This window comes from Ctenocephalides felis, unplaced genomic scaffold (assembly GCF_003426905.1).
Source record: "Ctenocephalides felis isolate EL2017-DRISC unplaced genomic scaffold, ASM342690v1 CF-g0.4_SCAFFOLD_01886, whole genome shotgun sequence".
NCBI classification, from domain to species: domain Eukaryota; kingdom Metazoa; phylum Arthropoda; class Insecta; order Siphonaptera; family Pulicidae; genus Ctenocephalides; species Ctenocephalides felis.
This window is the reverse complement of record NW_020538040.1, coordinates 93,298,825-93,321,222: the sequence shown is the minus strand read 5'-3', so window position 1 is coordinate 93,321,222 and position 22,398 is coordinate 93,298,825. Positions and strand designations below refer to the sequence as shown.

General features: G+C 29.5%; 2 protein-coding genes across 4 annotated transcripts; one reads left to right on the top strand and one right to left on the bottom strand.

Moving 5' to 3' along the window:
* Positions 1-79: 79 nt before the first annotated feature.
* LOC113377439 (pre-mRNA-splicing factor Syf2) lies at positions 80-924 on the top strand. The gene has a single exon (XM_026617757.1). The coding sequence runs from the start codon at positions 226-228 to the stop codon at positions 922-924; it is 699 nt and encodes a 232-aa protein (XP_026473542.1). The 5' UTR covers positions 80-225.
* Positions 925-1,145: 221 nt separating this feature from the next.
* On the bottom strand, positions 1,146-21,994 carry LOC113377324 (TGF-beta-activated kinase 1 and MAP3K7-binding protein 2). Of its 3 annotated transcripts, XM_026617599.1 has the most exons (9): positions 21,811-21,993; positions 7,760-7,975; positions 7,460-7,629; positions 7,089-7,310; positions 6,809-7,001; positions 4,321-4,545; positions 3,873-4,100; positions 1,505-1,552; positions 1,146-1,431 (listed from the first exon to the last, which is right to left on the bottom strand). In XM_026617599.1, exons 2-9 carry the CDS (start codon positions 7,944-7,946, stop codon positions 1,409-1,411), a joined length of 1,296 nt encoding a protein of 431 aa, XP_026473384.1. In that variant the 5' UTR covers positions 7,947-7,975; positions 21,811-21,993; the 3' UTR covers positions 1,146-1,408. The 3 variants fall into 3 exon arrangements, with proteins under 3 accessions (XP_026473384.1, XP_026473381.1, XP_026473383.1); XM_026617596.1 differs by lacking the exons at positions 1,146-1,431; positions 1,505-1,552 and having other exon boundaries at positions 3,539-4,100; positions 21,811-21,994; XM_026617598.1 differs by lacking the exons at positions 1,146-1,431; positions 1,505-1,552 and having other exon boundaries at positions 3,539-4,100; positions 21,844-21,994.
* Positions 21,995-22,398: the final 404 nt, after the last annotated feature.

The window sequence follows — 22,398 nt, the reverse complement described above, 5'->3', positions numbered from 1 at the left end:
TTCAAAAACAACCTTTATCCTATCTTGAATCTATAGTAATTTTATAATGTTGGTTGCTTGTTAAAACACAACCCAAAATGTCATCGCGACATTTCTGCTCGTGTTTTGTTTATTGATAATTTTTTTGTTTAATAAAAGACAAAATAATTCTAATTACTCTTTCCAGTCTAGTAATAAACATATTGATTTTGTGAACCACGCGGTACTAAGTTTGAAATTGACACAATGGATAAAGATCAACCGAAGGCTATTGCTGCCAAAACTTTTGCAGAAAGACAAGCTGAGCGTATGAAACGCCTAAAATCTTTACATTCAGCTCGAAATGAAGCGAGGACATTGAATTATAAGGAAGTCGTTGAAGAAGACGCCCGCAATAAATTGCCGAAAAATTGGGAAGCCAGAAAACGTCAAGCAGAATGGATGTTAGCAGATGAAGAAGCTAGAAAGCAAGCTGCTTCCAATGGGGAGGATTACGACAGAGTGAAATTACTAAGTATTTCGGCTACTGATGCTGAAATTCTTGAACGCAAGAAGAAAAAGAAAAATCCAGATGAAGGTTTTGCAGATTATGAACAGGCAACAGCACGACAATATAATAGGCTTATTAGAAATATGGGTCCCCGTGATATGGAGCGCTACAACGAACAAAAAGAAAAGTTAGGTGATGCTTTTTATGGGGGCCCGAATACTATTTTACAAGGGCTTCACAAGGACAGAAAAGATGCTATTGACAATATGGTTCAAGATTTAGAGAAACAAATTAGTAAGAGAGAGAAGTATTCTAGAAGAAGAACACACAATGATGACGCTGATATTGACTATATCAATGAAAGAAATGCCAAATTCAATGAAAAATTAAATAGATTTTATGGTGAATACACTGTCGAAACAAAGCAAAATTTAGAAAGAGGTACTGCTGTATAAAGTGAAATTATATATATATATATATATATATATATATATATATATATAATATGTTATAAAAACACAATATGTACATTATAAATTTACATGTGAATATATGATACCAAAATTTTTATTTACTGTTTTCATTAAATTATTACATGATACCAAAATTTTTATTTATTAAAATTATTAAAAATAGTCAATATATCGATATACTTTTTTTTTATTGATCTAGCACTCATGGAACTATAAGTATTTCACTCACATTAAGATTAGCAGATATGAATCATTTGTAGATTTTCAATATTACAAACACTTGTTACAAATTATTTAATTTTATTTGTCGTCACATTTACACTGAAAACATTTCCGCCTGTTGACTTTCTCATTTATATATTTAAATGTTTTTGTAAATTATATAGTTCCTAAACACAGTCTGCAGTAGATATAAATTTCAATCTACTAAAATATTGCTGTGACATTAGCACTGATATGTGGAGAATTACACAACCCAAGAACGAATAACTGTTAAGAAAAAATAAATTTTAGATAATCCATATATTCATAATTTAAAGTATATAAATTCAACAAAACTTACAATCATGTCCAGGTGTCACATGTATATGTATATCTTCACCAGCGGTAACTAAAATTAGAAAAAACAATTATTTCAATTACTATTTTAGTGTCAAATTTTCTTGAAACTGCTACATAGTAAGTTTCATATATTTTACTAAAAAAATATGCAGAAAATGATGGAATAATTTCATAAATTTTTTTTAAATATAGAAAGATATCAGGTATCACATAACATGATTAAACTTAAATAAAATAATCAAAGAACAAACAACACAATATTATTGTGTCAAAAAACATTTTTCTTTCGATTGACGATGGTAATCATGCCTGGTTATCAAGCCAGAACCTTAGTTTCAAGTACTATTTTAAGTTTTGGGAAACCTGATATTTAAATTTTTATAGATAACATATTTAGATGACTTAGATGTCAATCAAACATGATACACATCACTGCATTAATTTCATTTATTAGTGGCAAGAATGGGCACTGATGTCAGTCGAAATAAATGTTGTTATAATCCATTACAAAACTATAGTAAAAGTGGTTTGAAAATTGGAATATCATTGGATTATTTATTATTGACTGCATATATAATATACTGTAGAACCCCGTTAATACAATCATATGCCATTTCACACTTCCTTCATTTTGTGACGTTATGTCCTTACACCGCATAATACAATTTCTTGCTTAGGACATTGCATTGTATATAGAAAATTTGAAGAATCATACTTTTATCCAAATAAAAGAACAGATGAACCTATCTCTTCATCATATTCAACCATTACAAAAATGGGTTTCTAAATTTATAATAGGTCGTATGAGTATCTCTGATGAGCCACACTCAGGACGGCCCCTCTGTGTTTAGAACTACAGAAGTAATAAAAAAAAGTGCATGAAGTGTTGAAAAACCCAAGGTTGAAAATACATGATATAGCTGAAACCTGTATAATGTTAATTAAACGCGTGCAAAATATTTTACACAATCATCTGGGCATTTAAAAGCTGTGTAGATCTCGACCAAAAATTTCTTCGAAAAACCATTTTTACCGACAATTTGGCTTTATATAAGCGTCAATATATTAGTGTTGATAAAACTTGGAAACAAATGAGAAACAGAGGATTAGAAAAGAAGAACCAACTCAAAAGAAAGCAAAATTTTATCGGCATCAAAGTTATTTGCCGAGGTTTTTGGGATACAACAGGAATTATATTATAGAGAAGAATTATAGTATTATTATTATAGAGGAATAGATTTGGGAGTAATGACGCAGAAATCTACATTTAAATCAGGTATAACTAAATGTGAGCAATGTATGTGTCTCAAGAAAAACTGTTGTTACAAATAAAGCAAAAAGACATTAAATTATTTTTTTGGTCAGGTCATATATATATATATATATATATATATATATATATATATATATATACTACTATAAATCACAAAATAACTAACATTATTTAAATTTGGAAGCATGCATAAATTTAATTTTCAACAGCACAAGACTAAAAAATTAGTTCACTATTTTTTATTCACAATTATAATAGATAAGTATAAAAAAAAAACAAAAAAAAAACAAAACTTTGTTATATAAATAAAAAAATGTTACTTGAATATTCTATTTTAATAAAACATACTTGCACATATTTTTTTATATTATATAAATCAGTCTCCAAAAAGGGGACACAAGCTAATAGTATCCTATATGTTGTAGGCTTGTACATAACTACTGTAATGTATATACCCACTTAAATATACCATTGATAAACATATGATACCATTTACACAAACATACATATATATATATATATATATATATATATATATATATATATATATATAATATTTGGTAATACATATGTCAGTTGGATATTTATATTAAGTCTTATTCTCAAAAGGTAATAAATATAGAATTAATATATACTTTCAAATTGTGATTTGTGGTATAAGAGATCAACAATATTAAAATGGGACCTTATCACAATAGTTATACATATATGTAATCAAGTCAACTCATATAAGAATAAATATAAATCAAGTTGTGATGTCAAATAAGTGACTTAGCCAAGTAGTCTTATAATACAAATTCCATTAATAACAAAAATGTAGTAACACTGGTCAACAAATAATAACTAATAATGTACTTGTTATATCTTTAAAAAAATGCATTCAGTTCAGTTTCATGCAACAATCCACAATAGCAACAAACATATCAAACAAAATAAGCTCTTCAGCAACTTTGTTTTTACTGATCGGAGACACAGTTCAGGCTCGCCAAAGCGTTATTAATGCGAGAAACACTATCAGCAGCAACTGTTAATTTATCATTATTTTCTGGTGTCAAATGCGACAGATCTGACGATAAAGGTTTCACTGCCATAGTACCTCGTAAGATGCATGGCATCTCGCATTGCTCGCACTTGTTTAAAAGAGGATGATTTCTGAACGTACACAAATGACACGTCCAGGGTGTCGCCTCACTAATTCCCAATGGACGCGGCGGAGGAGGCCGAGGAGGCGGTTCGCGACGCCTGCGTCGCACGGATGGCATGTGTAATTGCTGTCCGGTGTAGATGTTTTGGTAAAACTCTTCGGATGTCTCGCATAAAGGAACTGATGAGATAAAATCTTTTAATCACGTAATATGATTTCTGTACCATTTATATATAGCAAAACAAAATTAACAAAAATATGTGAATATATTTAAGAGTATAACGCATAAAAATTGCCAAATAAATTTGCGCTCATAGACTTAAAAGTTCGAATCACCAAAAAATAGTAATTTATAATCAATTAACATATTATATGATTACATGCCTACTTATAAACTTACTGCGATCGCCTGTGTATTGGTCAACGCGTTGTGCCAGCACAACACATTGACTTTGCAAGGTCTGTATTTCTTGCTTAAGTATTAGTGCTCGACCTGGTCCTTGCGACACAGCAGGACCTTCTAACGCACATACTTCTCGCTGCATTGCACGCAGCCTGCTGCGTTCTGCTTCTAGTTCGCATTCTAAGCGATGCTTGCGCTCCAGTTGCCGTTTCACAGTGTTTGCTACAAAAAGAGCAATTTATCATCGTTATACAGAATTTCTTGCCTAATTAATTCTACCAGTTAATTTTATAATGAAGCATGATTGCACTATGTTATTGAAGAGCAAGATTTTTGATAGTAAAGAGCAAATAATGCATGAAAAATATACGACCGAATTCAATAATTATACTTTTCAATTCGATCATAATTTGTATTAATAATAAAACCTAAAAATTCATTAGTGCATTGTTTTACTTACTTACATTTGTGAGACATAACTTCGACATGGAATTACCACAACCAAATAATATAGCTCAATAAATTTAACATTATGGTTGTATAAAATTAATTCAATCGCGCACTAAGATGAAAAACATTTCAGGATTTTCACGGTCACAGGAAGATCAATAATAATAAGAATTGAAAATTAAAAAATCAAATTAATTGCATTTTATATCTTCAAAAAAAGAGTATAGCTTATTAAATTTAACAACAATAAATTTAATAATTCTATTCTTGAAAAAAAAATAGCAAAACGAGCAAAACCGGCGGAGCTTCAGCGGTTTAAAATATATATAACCAAGTTTGAACAAATAAATTTCGAATTATAATATAATTCCACAACAAATTTCTGATTTGCTTTCAATTTTATTATATTCATTTGCCGTCGACTCTTATGCAATCTCACATCACTCACGATAATCTTTATCATAACGATTTATAATGATTTAAATATTTATAATGTACATGAATGCAAGTAATACAATGATTTATTTGGTAATTACATTTGAACACGAGCTGATACATATACAAAATGAAATCACCCAAATGTTTAAGAGGCGACAATACAAACATGATTGCACCTTAACTTATCACTTATCAGTACAAACTCACGAACGCAGTCCGTTTGAACAAACAATACGCAAATACGTCGCCTATATTTTAATCGTATTCTCATTGTTGCGCGATGCAAATTTTAACGGGCGTCAATAATCGCGTACAGACGATAGCGGGGAAGGAGAGGTAACATTCACTAAATTACTAACCAACGAATGAGATACATATGCGTAAACAAATAATACAAATTGAGTACATGTATAAGATAATGATTTATTATTGCTTACAGTGATAGAAAACGAAAATTACAACCCAAACTAATTAAATCGTTACTACCAATAAATTTAAGTTTGCTGGCAAAAATATAAAATGATTCCTCAATTCACATCAGAAGTAGAATCTATTATTATAAAGGAAAAAATAAAACATTTTAAGTCAATATTGTTTTTAATGCGGACACATTCGTCTACATGGAATTCGAAATTAATTTTATTTGCATATTTATAAGTTCAAGCAAATAGTTCAAAAACCAAAAAGTCACCTATGTACAAAATTTGTGTATATATTATATATTTATATACAGAAACCATAAACTAGCATTAATAACAATACTCTAAAATATATTTGAGATAATCCTGACAATGCATGAATTTTTTAGTTCGATTTGGCAAGCATTGTAATAAAGAACGCGTTGATTATTAGTGATCACATTTTAAAATGATTGGAATGCTCAACAACAAAGTTAATCAACATAGTTTATTTAGTCTATTTGCTGGCTGCAAAAAGCATTGGCAAGAAGTTTTTGCTTTTACATTTTGATCAAGATTCCTTTAAGAGGAGATAGTTTTATTCACGATTCGCATGCAAGAATGTAGATAAGGTAACCCACTGATAAGGAATGTATTCACGTAAATATGAAATAATATCATACGACAATTTTTTAAATTTATTTTGAACGGCACTCAAAACTTAAGAATCGTAGAGGCTACTTGGCGCTTTTAGAAGCCTACCCAACGGTTGTCGTATCTCTATTTGATATACATATTACATTTATATTATTTGAATTTATCTATTAGTGATGATTTTTAATTTGATACAGCAATGCCAAAGAAAAGCTTAGGAATATATTAAATTTAAGTGAAACCGATGTCATTAATGGTTGACAACATGCTGTTCGAGGTTGGTATCGAACGAGCAACTTCTGGCTGGTGGAACATGAACAAACATCTAACCACTAAGCCACGGAGAAACCCATTCGACATTTTCATTGTTTATTTGGGCTCGATTAATAGTTCTATTTTTTCTATTTTTTTAATTATTAACGTTAATTGGCGAATATATGTATATATAATTTACATTGTATAATTGGCGTATGTATAAAGTTTTAAAACCTAAGAATCAGGTCGCTTATATTATTTACAAGTGAAATAGATCAGTAGTTCCTTACCCTGCTCAGGTGCTAAATCAGCTAGCACGTCCGGTAAAGATTCCGCTCGTGCGACTCTCGTTGGAGTGATAGGCGGTTCAGGTATTAGAGGTCCATAATAGCTCCGCGGGCGACGAGGCTGAGTCAAAAGGCTAGTCTGCGGACCAGAAGCTGACGATGGACTCACCGTTATATGCAATCGGCTTTGGAAACCCTACAAAAATATGAAAAGCTTTAAATATAATACAGCGCTTGAATATACCGGACTTTTCAAGCAGGTTTAGAAAAAGCTATAAAGCACCTGTACTTGCTGATGATGTGAAACAGGCTGCTGGTGCCGTGGCAACAAATTAGCAGCCGTCGCACCGCTCTGGTGATGTGCCGCTGCAGCAGGTTGGAGAGGCGAACCAACAGGAGTGCGAACCGTTACATTAACCGATGTTCGCAAAGGATTTCGCGAATGACCACTTGAACAATTTAAGTCCAGGGACAAATTTACAGGATATTGTTCTTCAATCGTTTCCTGCAAGTGCATATACTTATTAAAACATTTTATTCAAGAAAAAAATTGCATAGAGAATTTTTAGCAGATACAGAAGATAATGGAAATGATTGGCACAAAACGAAATAAAAATGGTTTTTAATATTTTAGAGTATATACAAAATTTTTACTTGTGCAATAGGTGGAAGCGGTAATGGCGGCGGTGGCGCATGACGGGACGGTCGCGAATGGGATGCAGGTGCAAAATGAAGTGTTGTTGGACGTTGCGGTGGCGAACTAGCCGGCGGATCCGGAGCTCTACGTAGCGCTTGTGCCGGATATGCCGCTTGTGTCATCTCTCCTGCAAATACCATACTGCTTATTTACTTTCCATTTTGGTGTAATATTTAATGAACTTTTATCTATTTAATTGGCTATGATTAGAAAAGATCAAATATAACGCTTATCGATTAACGAATTAATCGCTTTACCTGCGGCTCGTCGAAGTAGTTGCGTGCACAGCGTCCGGTCGTGACAGTGTGTGTTTGCGCAATCGCTGACCAATTTGTCGGGCAGCGCCGGAAACTGCTGCTTCAACTCATGAAATAATTGCATGACCGAGATGTTGGAGCAGTTGCAGCCGCCAGCCGAGCGATCAGCGCCGCCACGACCGGCCATGCTCGGCCATCATTACGGCCGAACGCCTCCTGAAAATTGTCAGTTGTCAGAAATACGTGGCTGATATATAAGCGGCGTTTGTCGCAACAGTTATTTAAAATTCACTTTTTTTAATTTATATATTCAACACCAAATAATATTAAATAAGACTTAATGAGAATAAGGTTTTTCGTTATACTTTCGCTATACTTTCATCAAGCAAAAATTACTTTTGAAAATAAATTTAGAGTAGTCTAGCATAACAAGAATATGAGAAACACGACGATGAGCATTTTGATGACATTTAATTTTTAATTTTCAATTTTCATATATAATAGTTGGCACTATATATTAATAGTACAATTTTGTTTTACCACTTTTACAATTAACAGGGCCTCGAACTTCGAAAAAAAAAACTGCGGAAGCACATCTAATATAACTATCATAGTTAACAAATATATTTTGATTTTAATATATTATCTCGCTTGAAAATCTCACTTAAGATTTTGATATATTCAGATCTGGGTATAATGGCTACTTTTCGAACGCACATAATAATATAATGGATTGTTATAGAAATATTTCATATTGTAATCATTGTATAATACGGCATTAGTATAATTAAGGATCGATATTTTTAGAATAACTACGCTGTACTATTATGAAGTTAATAGTTATTGTTTCATTTCATTTGCGATCTATTCAGTATTATTATCTTTTCATTCAATAACTTTATACGAAAAGTACTTTTATTTTTGTTACCATATCTATATAGCGTTATCATTTTCTATTCAACTATATTACGAAAAAACAATATACATTACAATGTGTGAAATTACTTTTTTTTAAGTTGCAATTATAAAGACACCGACATTTAATATTAATACACATTTCAGGCAACTCTAATTATAAGATAGATAACTATAAACAAATATAAATAAAAATTATATTCATAAAATTTTAAGTTGTATAACAATTATTTTGATATATAAATTTTTACAAGTGTTTATATATTGTTATGATCCCACGCGTTTAGATGACATACAATACATTATAATGTGATTATTAAAATAATATACATATTATATGTCGCAATAGTTTGTTTTCCGTAACAAATGGTGTGATAATAATATCATATTAAAGATTATTATGAGAACATTAAATTATGTTGCATGTCCTTTCTGGAAATATGAATCGACAAATCATATTTCCACTCATTCAAATCAATTATAGAACATTCCAGAGCAATTATTTTTTCCTTCATTTTCAAATACATTTACATTTTCCGAAAGTTGTCTGTCAATTGTGCAAACCCCCTCTTGATAACAAAAAAATTTGAAGTTCAGTGATGCTTTTTTTTGTTAACAATAATTAAATAGCAATCGGAAAATAAAAATTCTATAATCTATTGTACTGGTTGTTAGAATTCCAGTAATAGTACTTAAGGGATGCTCCTTTTTCAATCTTCTAATATCTGATGGTTCTAATATGGAAATTAATGTAGGGTTATTATGGTTGATGATCTTGTCGTAATGAATTCCGCTTCTGTTTTTCATGAATTTTCCCTTCATTTTTAAATCGATATGTAAAATTTGGTTAATAACATACCAATGAACATTTGCAATACACCTTAAAATTTATGACTATTTCCTTTGGATAGAAGAAATTCTTCATTTTTGGCGCAGCCCCACAACTTAACGCCATATGTCGATTCGGTTTTATTGTCGGTTTATAAAAGTAGAATTTTGTTTTCTAATCATAATGTAGATTTACCATTAATTAGCCAGAACAATGATTTAATTTTTCTTTCCATTTGTTTTGTTTTGCTGTTGATATGAGTAATCCAATTTAACTTGCTATCCAAGCGCATCCCTAAATATTTTACATTTACATTACAAGGTTTTTCGCAAATACCGGACGGAACAGTAGGTTCTTGTGGGTAAGAATTTGTCGGCACCCAACATATATGTTTGGGTGGCAGCGATTCCTAACGTTAACATTTTGGTGACGACGGTTTCTGGAAGTAATCCTCCAACTTTAAATGGAATTGCCAAATTATATGATTACGACAGTATTTTGGCATCTAAAACCAAAGTTATAACTAAGAAATCTCGAAACCTGCTGCTGAACTACATGATAACGGCAAGTTATGAACCTGATCAAGTGGAAGAAAATGCCTCCGAAGCTTTAGTTGCCGCCCCGTACAGTTCACCTAGCCCACAACTCGAAAACAAAAAAATAAATCTCCTGGACAAACTTGCAACGTATCAGAACACGAAAACCCTCTGGACAATTCAAGTTAGTAAAATTTTGTTTTCCCGTCATTTTTTTTTTGTTGAAAAAGTAATAGACAGATTATATGAATCTACCGTTATTACAATATCGCCTAAGAAAGCGATAGGTGAAAATGAGCGTTTTGGAACATTACATAAATAAGTTAACATAATTATTGATTTGTGTGAGTGCAAACACGATGATTTTCAAAAAAGATATGTAACATCATCTATTTCTTTTACGTTCTCGTGAGAAATGTATTACTATAATCATCACACTATTTGTTGCAGAAAATTAACTATTAACAAATAATATGCTAATGAATGATCAAATAATAATGTATGATCATAAATGCTTTCAGAATAAAACTTCGGAGATTAGTGCACTGATTATATTATATCATCAATTCTTCTATCACCATTTGATTATTTTAGTCAATAAAATTACACGATAAAGATTTCTAATGTTATAAAACTCTGTTGTGTAAAACAGAAATGATTATTCCACAAAAATAAATTTAAGACTATGGTAACATGTAAACTTTCTCTATTTGCATAAAATGAGAGGTAAAACGCATTTGAATGAATTAATCCGCGAAGAAACACATCTAATTTCAAGTATGTGAAAGTGGTATCATTTTCATTGATATTCAAAATGTGACGCATGGCTTTTGGCAAACCCAACGTTTAACGTGAAATGTAACTGTACTTTTCAGGAAATACCAAAATACTGTTAAAAAACAATGATGATTATGAATTTAAATAAATAATTATTTATTTTCAGATTCATATAAAAATGATTTACTTTCAGAATGTTGATATCTCTGTTAGAGAGAAATATTTTGCATAGAGTGATTACATCTATCATATCTCTCTATATCAATAGCTTAGTTATTGAGATAAACTTTATTTATATGTAAAGAAGGATAATTCATAAAGTATACCTAGCTCATCTTAAAAATTGTGCGATAGATAAAACATTGTAATTAAATAAAATATATAACAATAATAATTTAATTTCATAAAGAATACATGACTTCATGTGATGAAATGAAATTCTTACCATTATTAATAAATCCACATTAAAACGTCTTATTCAGTTGGTAAAACCAAATTGATTTGATTTGATTTGAAAACAAAACTTGGCTCAAATAACACTCAATCACAGTGATACAAACGAAATAGATAAATTGTTGTAAACCACTCACATTACCAAATCATCTATTAGGGAACACAAACGTAGGTAATTCGCGGTATGATGTCCAAAAGCAACTGTCACATGACACTTCGACAACACATTCATACGCGGCCTCTCTAAATACATTTATCGGCGAGATTCATTCAATGTCACGGTACGTCGCAACTGTCCGTGTCCGTGATCCTATGAAAAACGACGCGACATTTTCAAAATCGACTTTCTACATTCCTAGAACATAAGCGGTTTCTCTTTCTTCTTGGACAACAGATAGTTTTGAAGTTTTCAATTAAAACGAGTCGCATTCATTGAAACAAATAGAGATTCACGATTAGTACAGGCGCGTGGATCGCTTGAAACTGAAATCGCACTGCGCGAAAATTTTGTGAATTGTGATCCATTGCGTAACGGATAATATTACTTATCGCTTGCGGTAGTGATGGAAACAAGCTCAGTTGGCACATGCTCGAAATTCTTCTACAACATCGAATAAATGTTATTGTATTAAAAGGACTGTCATAAACAGAAAACATAATACGCAATTAAGTTCAATAGTTTGTCTGTATAAATTAATGCAAAAATTAAGGCAAATGATAAAACATATTCAAACAATTTTTAGCCTGATATACATTCAGAATCCTTTTATTCGAGACAGGAATATGGTTCGTACGTGCGAGCGAGAAATGTTTGAACTAATTGTGTGTAAAATGTACTAGCAAAAATCATGTCAGTTTTAGGTTTTTATGTTTTACTCGAAATTTTTCAATAATAAAATTTCCTAATATTTTACCATTTTACAATCCTGATTAAATTCGTCAACTTTTGATTAAACTTACTAGCACACTTTTTTTTAAAAGATGGCATCTCAAAGTCGATCAATTTAAAAAACATTAGTTAGCAACATGGTTAAATAAAAATCTTAATTGTGTTAATGTTTTTGATTGTGGTCCTAGAAATGTTATTCACGTTTACGGTTCCGAAGTTTGAATGAACAGTTAGTTAAAATTAACTACAATAACCGAAAAATAGTTATAATTCCACCGAAGCTCTAGCTTTCACTGAAAAGCTCATAAAAAATCATTTTTTTTAATTCTATACGTCGTTGAATGAATATGCTTCAAATTGGGGCATTATGTTGCTCCTCAATTTTTCCTTTTTATTATCTATGAATTATGTTGTTCTTTAGCACAATTTTAGTGTTTTTAATGAATTTTATGTTTTTGTGTTTTTCCTGGTTTGATTGATGGCACACCTCAATTTTTGAAACGTTTAATTAATAAAGAATTTGTCTTGTTAACATTCTTTTAATTCGACGATTGGGCTTTAAAAAACTATATATATATATATATATATATATATATATATATATAAATAAATTAATAATTTATTAAAGTCTTTGCAAATTAAACTTAAGTAGTATGTATCTATATTCTGAAATATTTGAAAAAATAAATATATATATATATATATATAGATAACAATAGATTAAATTACATGAGTAATGATATTTACTACAAATGTTAAAAATAATGTGAATAACACATATGTAATAAATTAACTTATGATTAGGCATTTTTATTTCCACTTGAAAAATTATATATAAAATAAGATATTTCAATAAGATTTAAAATTAATTTAAGTTCAAGTATATTGCAAAATGAACTTAACGCCGAAAACTGTTAATTAATGAAATAATCAAAGCTGATCAAATCAACGATTTAAATCGTGAAAGAATATAAAATTATATCTATCTATTATTTAAAAAAAGTTAAATTATATACCTCAATACTTGGAAAAAGTACGCCAATTAATGTTTCATTTCACCTTTGACTAACGATAAGGCTATTTCTCATATGACTTTTTTTTATTTAATGATTTAAATATGACAACGCACATTTCTCAAAATTAAGATGTTATTTAGCTAATTTGGCAAAAATTTGAAAATGAAATTTCTAGCATCTCTTGTGCATCTCTAATCTTCATGATTAGCAGAAATAACCGCACGCACATAAGCTGATCTGTAATTCTGATATAACTATAAAGAATTAAAATATAAATGAGTTGATTAGAACTTATAAACACGTCGTTTTATTCGACAATAAGACAATAATATAAAAATTATACAAATGCGAAAAGAAATCATTTTTATTGACCGATTGAAGCATGTACAATATGAAGCAGCATTAAACATCACCATGATCAAAGCTTAAAAAAAAACAAATATATTTAAAGTAGTGATTTCGGAAAGCACAAAGAACTTTTCAACATGTTTTGTAAATATGACTAGAATTGTAGACAAATTTGATAGAAATTATACAAATTTTGACGAAAGCAAGACCGGGAAGCTTCGAACGCTTTATTTACTAAATAATTATTTATAAAAGAATGCACAAGAAAAACGGAATCTACATTATTCTTTAATGATTTATTGGCCTTATTATAAGCAACTACATTAGCCAGCCATCAACAATTATACAATGCTTTTTTGAGGAAAAATTTGACTGAATTTGAATTTTATTGTTTTTTATAATTATATTCGTCTATATTTTTAATATTTTTTTATTAATATTATCGTATTTTAACAGCAATCAGAAACATACGTCCAATAAGCTGTTCTTCGACTTCTCCTGAAGTCGTATTTTAACCCAACGAATAATCCTTACTTTATTAGATCCACATGTATAATATTTCATTGAATTTATTGATACATGTGAAAATTATTAAAATATATTAATTATTTTTTTTAATTTTGTAAAATATTTTAATTTGTAAAATAAACCCGTGAACTGAAATAAAATATGTAGGAAAGCTAGGGGTTGTTGTAACAGATTCTTTAATATGATCCATTTATATTTGATTACTAATACGACTAACTTATTCTTATTATTATTCATTTTGGTCCACAATTTCCGGAAAAGGCTAAATTTTATTTATGTATGAAAATTGCTTGATTTTAATTGCATTAAAGATGAGCACATATACTAAATTTAATTCATACCCCCCTTTTCTTACCAAATATCACGTATATTGGTATTTTGGTAGGTACATAGAAAAAATAAAATTTTGGTTTGTTTTTTTAAATTTTGGATTTTTTTTTTAATTGAGGTAAAAACTTAATACAGGTTATATCTTACTAGACCCCTCCCCTTCCCCACGTGATAATTCGTGTTTTTCTGTCAAACCCCCTCCCCTTTATTAAGGCTCACGTGATTAACCCTAGAACGGTTTCTGCACGCCTCCGAGGCGTCCATTATGGAAATTTTGAAAAAACTAGTGGGGCGCATGGCATCGTGCCTTAAGGCAAATTGCTGGAACTTCCTGTACCGTATAAAAAATTACTATTTTTTTTAAAAACTATTAACATTTTTGAAAAAATTTTACTTCGAAAAAATTTGATTTTTGAGTAACTATAAATTTGACAAAAAACTACTTTTTTTTTGAAAAAAAAAATGTTTTCTCCATTTTGACATAATTTGGAAATTATGAACTTTTTTTCAAAGCAATCGTACTGCTTGAACTGCATAGAGACGAAATATCAAAGCGCGTAAGCGCCGCGTCGCCGTCTAACGGATAAAGATTGGTACGAAACCCATAGGAACGTTAAAAAAATATACTTATTGTTAAAATCTCTATAAAATATCTGATAATTTGATGTGCATATGTCTAATGATCATTTTTGACCGCCAAATGGCATTTTTTTTTACTTTTTTCATTAGATCTCCGAAACCGCTAGACCTGCTTTAATAAAAATCTGATCAATTTTTCATCTTGTCAATACAAGTAATATGTTTTTTAAATTATTAAAATTGGACGCTCCGTTCTCTTAAAAACTGAGTTACCATTTTTGGAACTTTTTGCCCCGTATCTTCGGAACAGCTAGACCTGCCTTCGTCAAAAACTAATCAGCACGTCTCCTTATCAATACGAATCGAATGTTTTTTGAATTATTAAAATCGGTTGATCGGTGTTCCCGAAATCGTCGACGAAAATTTGTATCCGCACACACATACACACACGCACACACACACATACATCCATTTTTTCTAAGGTATGCCAAAATATTCAGAAACCTGTAAAACGTAAAGATATATAAAAATTTTCATTTTCGATTTTTTTGCGATTACTATAACTTACCCTACGCTACGGGAAGATAATAAAGGCTATTATCTACTAAACCAGAGTTTTAAATTTTCTGAAATAACCTTTGATCATATCACAAAGCATACAATCACAAAAGACAGAAAAAAATCACTTGTTAAGCACAATTCCATTCTAGGGTTAATGAACGTCCCTTAAGCGATGTATTACCTTATATGTTAAGTAAGATAAATAATTAATAATTAATTAGTAATTATTAATGTAATTATAAATTACATTACTAATTATAAAATGTAATTGTTAATTACATGTTGTATATGGCAAAAACAAATGGGTCAATTTTTATTGTTATTTGATCAGTGCATCATATATTTTAGAATTAGTTTCATTTCATCATTATATAATATAATATTTCATATAATAATATAACATAATGTTTCATTTTTATTTACATATCAAATATATGAAAGCAATATGATAAGAAATGAAATACGAAAAGGTTTTTATTTCAAATTTATATATTCAACTGGTGTCATATTCTTGGCAATAATGTAACGTGATAAATTGATAAACAGATTACATTTAATATGTCACATATAGCAAGAAAATACATTTTGCGCATTCTTAACCGCATTCCTCACATCATATCATATAATAACCGCGGCAGCAATGCGGTCTTACGAAATGAGGAATTAAGTCTAATGACATTACAGTATTAAGATAAAATAATCTATTTTTACTTTTAAAGCATCTTACGTGAGATATTCATTTTTTCATTTATATAATAGTATTATAATGATAATATATTTCTTCCAGTTACAGTAATTGCTGGTTCTCGTGCTGCTATAAATATAGGTGGGAAACTAGGGGGTAACTAGTAACAGACGCTTTTCCATAGGATCTTCAACGATATTAAAATATTTTTTTGTCTCGATTAAACATGTAGCGCAATGAACATAACTTTGCAGGTCCGTCATTTTTTACATGTAATATAAAATTGATCTATCATAAAATTTTCTCATTATCGGTTTGCGTTATTATTACCGACAATTTTTAAATTGTATATATCTTATCTCATTTCAAATTTATCAAATTTTGATAATATGTAACAAATCTTGTGATTGCTAAATTGTATAAATAGTTATCTTGATCAATGGAAAAAAATCACATCTTGGATTAGTTGAAACAAAACCTTAGAGCTAGTTGTACCATACAAAAATTATATACATATTCATGTGAAGAATATTTGAAGAATTGAGTGGAATATATAGATTGTAAGATGCGAGCACATGCAAATTGTCATACAGGAGACATTATCTCTTTGATTTATATTAATTGTAGTTTACGTTGATTTATGATAAAAACTTATATTACAGGAGACTTTATATATTTTCTTTGAATTAATCATAGCTTGCGTTAATGTATGTAAATAATTATTTAGAAACAAGTCCATTTAAACATAAGTAGAGAATGAATTATCAGAAGTATCATTGTTTTTTTTCGTTATTGCCTAAGTCCCAAAAACGGGGTAAGTTTAACACCTCACTTTTTCTAGAAATGTATTAATTGTGAAATAATGAACAACATTTGTCGATATATTTTTATTTGAATCAATAGATGAATAGCTACAGCAATTATCCATTTTATTTCATATTCGACGAAATATAATCATTGTAAAAAAAATGTACAACAATCCCTTAGCTCCCCTACATTAATTCAGTTCACGGGTTTATTCTACAAAATTTAAGAATTTAATTAGTATATTTTAATTCTTTCTTAAGGGGGTATTCTAGTGTAGAAATTAAAAAAAAACGAATTTTTTTAAATTCATATTTTAAAGTTTAACTATCTAAGAATATGGGTTCGAGAAGGTTTTTGAATATTTGAATTATTTTCGGAGATATAGGCATTTTACTGACTCGGTCTCCAAACTGGTCCCTTGTCCAGTTTCTAATCGGACAAAAGGCATTAGGAAGTCATTAGACCAATTTAAGACAGTTTATCGTCAGATGAATTATAAATTTGATGTATAGGTTCAGAAACTCTAAAAATAAAAATAATGAATCTCTAAACTCGTTGATTTGGATTTTCGCGCCAAAACATATTCATTCCCGATCTCGGGTATTTGAAAAGCAACATTTATTGCTGTTTGCATATTCAATGAAGGTTTCTTTACGATTTTAAAAATGATGACCCTTATGAGAATGCAAATTGGGCCAGAAACTCATTCATTTGCTGTAAGACGAGACAACGCCCGGATTGAACGATCTGAAAAACATACATCCAACGCTTCAAAGAGAGAAATGCAGAAAATAGTTTTCTTGAAGTAGAAGAAGGTCCGATGCATGAAGCAGGAATGGCAGATTAAATAAAAGAAGTATAACATATCATTTTATGACTTTGACAGCAAAAAACTTCACGCAAAACTTTAAATGCGTTTTTCACAGAACAGACTTTTTCAGTACTGTTGACACGATTTCTCGAGTTTTACTCGACCGATTCACTTGAAATGTTCAGAGAGTCTTGTTTATAGACTCTATCTATAGCCCGAACCAGGATTATCCCCAAATTCCAATTTTTACTATTTTAAAAAAATTTGAGAAACTCAAAAAAATTTTTTTACTCATCGCTAGTTCGGGCGATTGCGACATCATTGTACATTAATAACAATATTTAGTAATAATCTTTTTATTTCTTTTATTTCGGATGGCTAGGAGAGCTGAAATCATGTCAAGACTAAGTGACATTGCCATGACAGTGCCATTTTTTTGAGACCCCCACCTCATCAGCTGCCAGTTTCTTCAATTTTCAACTTTTTTTAAATTTTTGTATTGTGTTTTAATAATATTAATAAACAAGTGGTAAAAAAATGGATAGTGAAAACATTCATTGCTTTCTTTTACGACATTTTAAAAATGACCTAAAATTCATCGCTCTACACTAGAATACCCCCTTAACTTAAGCATATATTATATACGTATCAAATGTAATAAATTCTATGAAATATTATACTTGTAGGTATAAGAAAGTAAGAATCGTTTTTGATAAAAAGCAAAAGCTATTTTCGAAATAAACAGTAAGAAATGTTAAACGAATAGCTAAATCTGAATTCTTATTTAGTCGAATATTTATACATATCGGGAAGCTTCTGCAACTTGCCTTAAGGTAAAATCCCACTTGCAACTACTTATTGCATACCGATATAGCTTAACATCTTGGCATTTCAGAATATAATTACAAATATAATCACAGTCAACTGGCTGATAAAAGATAAGAAACAGTATTATTAAACAAAATTCAACAATTAAACAAAAAAATTACAGAATTATTAAACAAAAACATAAACAGTATATGGTCCGTAGCTGCCCAATATTTTTTCTTATCTTTTATTACTCCATAGCTATGGAGTGTGACTTTCAAATAATCTTAGAAATGGTATTCTATTTCTATAATAGAAATTGCTACATGTTAATCTTATATATAAAAATGGAGCTCTCTTTCAAATGTCTTAGTATAACTCGAAAACGGCTAAACCGATTTGGCCAGTCTTAGTCTTGAAAAATTCGTGCCAATCCAGAGATTGTCGGAAAGGTAAGAAATTTTTTCAAAACCGAGTAGAAACTTTACATTTTTAATTTGAAATTTTTTGTAGAAGCGTAATTTGAATAAAACAATGGACGGTGACTAATACGTAAAATGTCAAACGTTTTTGACAGATGATGTTCAATTACTTTTAATTGGATGTTTTACGTAAATATTTACGACAATATAAGTCGAAAGACCAAAAAAGACTTGGATTGGATTATACCATGTTTTCTATAGAAAGTATAAAACCTCCAGTTTGATTGTATTGACAAAATATCGGTAATCTTTGAAAATCCATAATAAAAGTATTTTCTTCCGTTGGTAGTTTTTTAGCATTAGTTAAAAATATAATTATTTTGTAAAATACCTTTAAAATAAGACATTAAACGTGTTTGCCACCTGGCCGTTCCAAGTTACCCCGCCTATAGGGTAAAAAGGTGTAGATAACGAATTGTTGAAAGACATAAAAAAAATACATTTCTACAATGATAAAGTAGCTGCCCATTTTACTGAACGTAGTCACATAACTGTTCGTTAATTCATCGAACGTTACTTGAAACTTTTCAAAAAGCAGATCAAAGAAGAAATACTTAATTCATTTTCTATCTCTCCTCGCAAAAATTTGAAAATTTTGTATAAGCTCAGTAGTATTATTTACAATTATACACAAAATCCAAAATCCAAAAAGAATCTGAAAAAACTTGAAACGTAATCGAAAGAAGTTATTTGGATATAAAGTGACAGTGTTCTGATGAAAAATATATTATAAATTCAACTTGCAAAAACAAAAACGCTGGAAAAATAAATCGTTAATTATATAAATAAAGAACATATTTGGTTTGTTTGTCGTGCAATTTCAGTTCAGCAAAATTTCAACATCACCGCATAAACGCGAAAGTTATTCATATGTAAATTTATTTACCACTGGTTATTTCAAAATATAAAACTGAATTGTGACGCATTATAGTAAACAGAATTACAAGTTCTCATAAAAAAAACATTGATAGGATGCTAATTTGTAATGTAAATGTGAATCTCTACGTGCATTGAAATTTTTTGGAAAAAATATTAAGTTTCTACTAAAATATATTTATTACTAATAAATCCTCCAAAAGATTATCGGATAATTAATTATTATTATTACCTTTAAGTTTCAATCTATGATTAAACACAAAGATTTTTTTTGAACGTTCTCGACTCACACGTTAGAGGAATTCGGTTCGAATCTCCAGCAATACCAGAATTAAAAATATAAAATATTAAGTAAATTAAAAATTGTTAATTTGTAGAATACAAGAAAAAATTGTATTAGAAGTAAGAAGGAAAAAAGAAGTTTAGTTTAGCAGATGAGAAAAACATATTGAGAAACAAGAAGAAGAATGAAACTTGAATGGAATTGAAGAATGGAAGATTAGTATGTAAGAAGAGATAATATACGTATATGATGAATGTATAAGAAATATATATGTAAGAATTGTATAGAATTTGATGAAAAATAATATGAATAATGTAGGTGGCTAAAAATGCTGTAAAGCGGAGGCCAATAAAAAAAACCTTTGGTTACATAACAAGTGGAAAAAATTATGTAACAGTATATTCTAACTCATCCAAATTTAAAACAAAAATAAGACACATAACATCGATACTGAATTTCTAGTATTATATAGTAACAAAAACCAAAAGACTAATTGGGTCACGTGCCCCATAGAGCGGTCTATGACCCAACATATTGAACACGTTATCAAATTTCTCTAGATTCATATATGAAATACGAATTTCGAAACAAAGAGTGCTAGCAAAATATTGAAGAACTAGAAGTATTAAAATTAGCAATATATTACTAAATCCATGACCTCATTTTCCTCAGTGTTACAAAAGACTACCATTTGTGCACCTGATGTTCCATGATTGAGTGCAATTTTTTAATTCATATTGAAAAACTAAAATAGTTATTTAAGATTTTAGGGACTCATTATTAATCACTCAAGTGATACAATTGTGTTAAAAATTTACATACCATAACAAACAAGTCTCCTCGTTTCATTACTGGAACCCATTCTGTATTATAAAGGAATAAGAGCTTCATAATTATATCGAACTGAGTTGATAGTCAATATGTAGATCAAAATATGAACAAGCTTAATACAAAAATTGTATCAAAGTAAAAAATAAAGTATATAAAAAATCTAAATATACATATATAGAAGTGAATGAATTTAAAAATCTGTAAAAAATTTGTACTACCATCTTTATAATAGAAAGGGCAGTATCATTTAAAAACGTGTTCTTTAGATTAAACAATAAGTATCTATATCTGGGGATGTATAGGTGCACAAGCACGCTAACCAGTACCACAGGTGAGTCATGTTTTACATTTTGAAAGTACAAATACACGTTTCACAAAAGCCCTATAAAATACAGCAAACTATTCATATTAAAAAAAACCTACACATAAATAAATTAATAGACCGTACTAAAAATGAACCAAATCACAAAATTTAGACAAGCTATAACGTTTGAGATAAACGAGGAATTGATGAAATATAAATAACACATGAATCGAAACAATTTCAATAATTATATATGGCAAGAAAATTACTTAAATAAGTTAGATTTACTGTAAAGTGTGTTTATTACGTTGGTCCATAAAATTAAAATCGTATTGGAATGTGGTACAATTATGCACCTTGCAATAATCTATAAATACACATAAGAAATATGCGAACCATTTTACCTGTATCAAACGTTGTCCGACATGGATAAGTACCTGATAACACTTTTAATTTAGTTTTTACATTAATTTACACTTTAGTTTATGAACTGAAAAGAACTTTTCGAAGGTATTTTAGATAGTTTTCACCATTTTATGAAATGAATTAACTAGTTCCAATTATTCATTACCTATGAGTAACACAAGTCATAGATAACAAGTAATACTGTAATAATATTAGCAGAAACTAATAAATTAACTTAAAGTTATGGTCTTCTAAAAACCCTTTTACATATAATCACAATTCTTATGACATTCATAAAAATATTTATGTTTCGCGTCACTATTAACGTAAGCATATGTATAAATATACGAACAAACTACATGATTCACAATATAAATAAATTAGAAGTAAAAATAACATCCGCAAATAAATAAAACTATTTCACTTATTAAGCATTTGTGCAATGTTTCAATATGACAAATTTTATCTATTTTATAAACTGTCAGACATGTCAGGGATATGCGACACATGTGGTGATCTACATAACTAAACGTAGAATCGACCCAAAATATCGATTTGTATGAAGTTGTGGCGCGCAATTTGAATTT

Bases quoted from the DNA above. Each gene is read 5' to 3' on its own strand.
- LOC113377439 (XM_026617757.1), top strand. From the start codon at position 226: ATGGATAAAGATCAACCGAAGGCTATTGCTGCCAAAACTTTTGCAGAA.
- LOC113377324 (XM_026617596.1), bottom strand. From the start codon at position 7,946: ATGGCCGGTCGTGGCGGCGCTGATCGCTCGGCTGGCGGCTGCAACTGC. The intron at 7,630-7,759 runs GTAAAGCGATTA...TGGTATTTGCAG, and splicing joins ACTACTTCGACGAGCCGCAG to GAGAGATGACACAAGCGGCA. The intron at 4,546-6,808 runs GTAAGGAACTAC...CTCTTTTTGTAG, and splicing joins TGATTTAGCACCTGAGCAGG to CAAACACTGTGAAACGGCAA.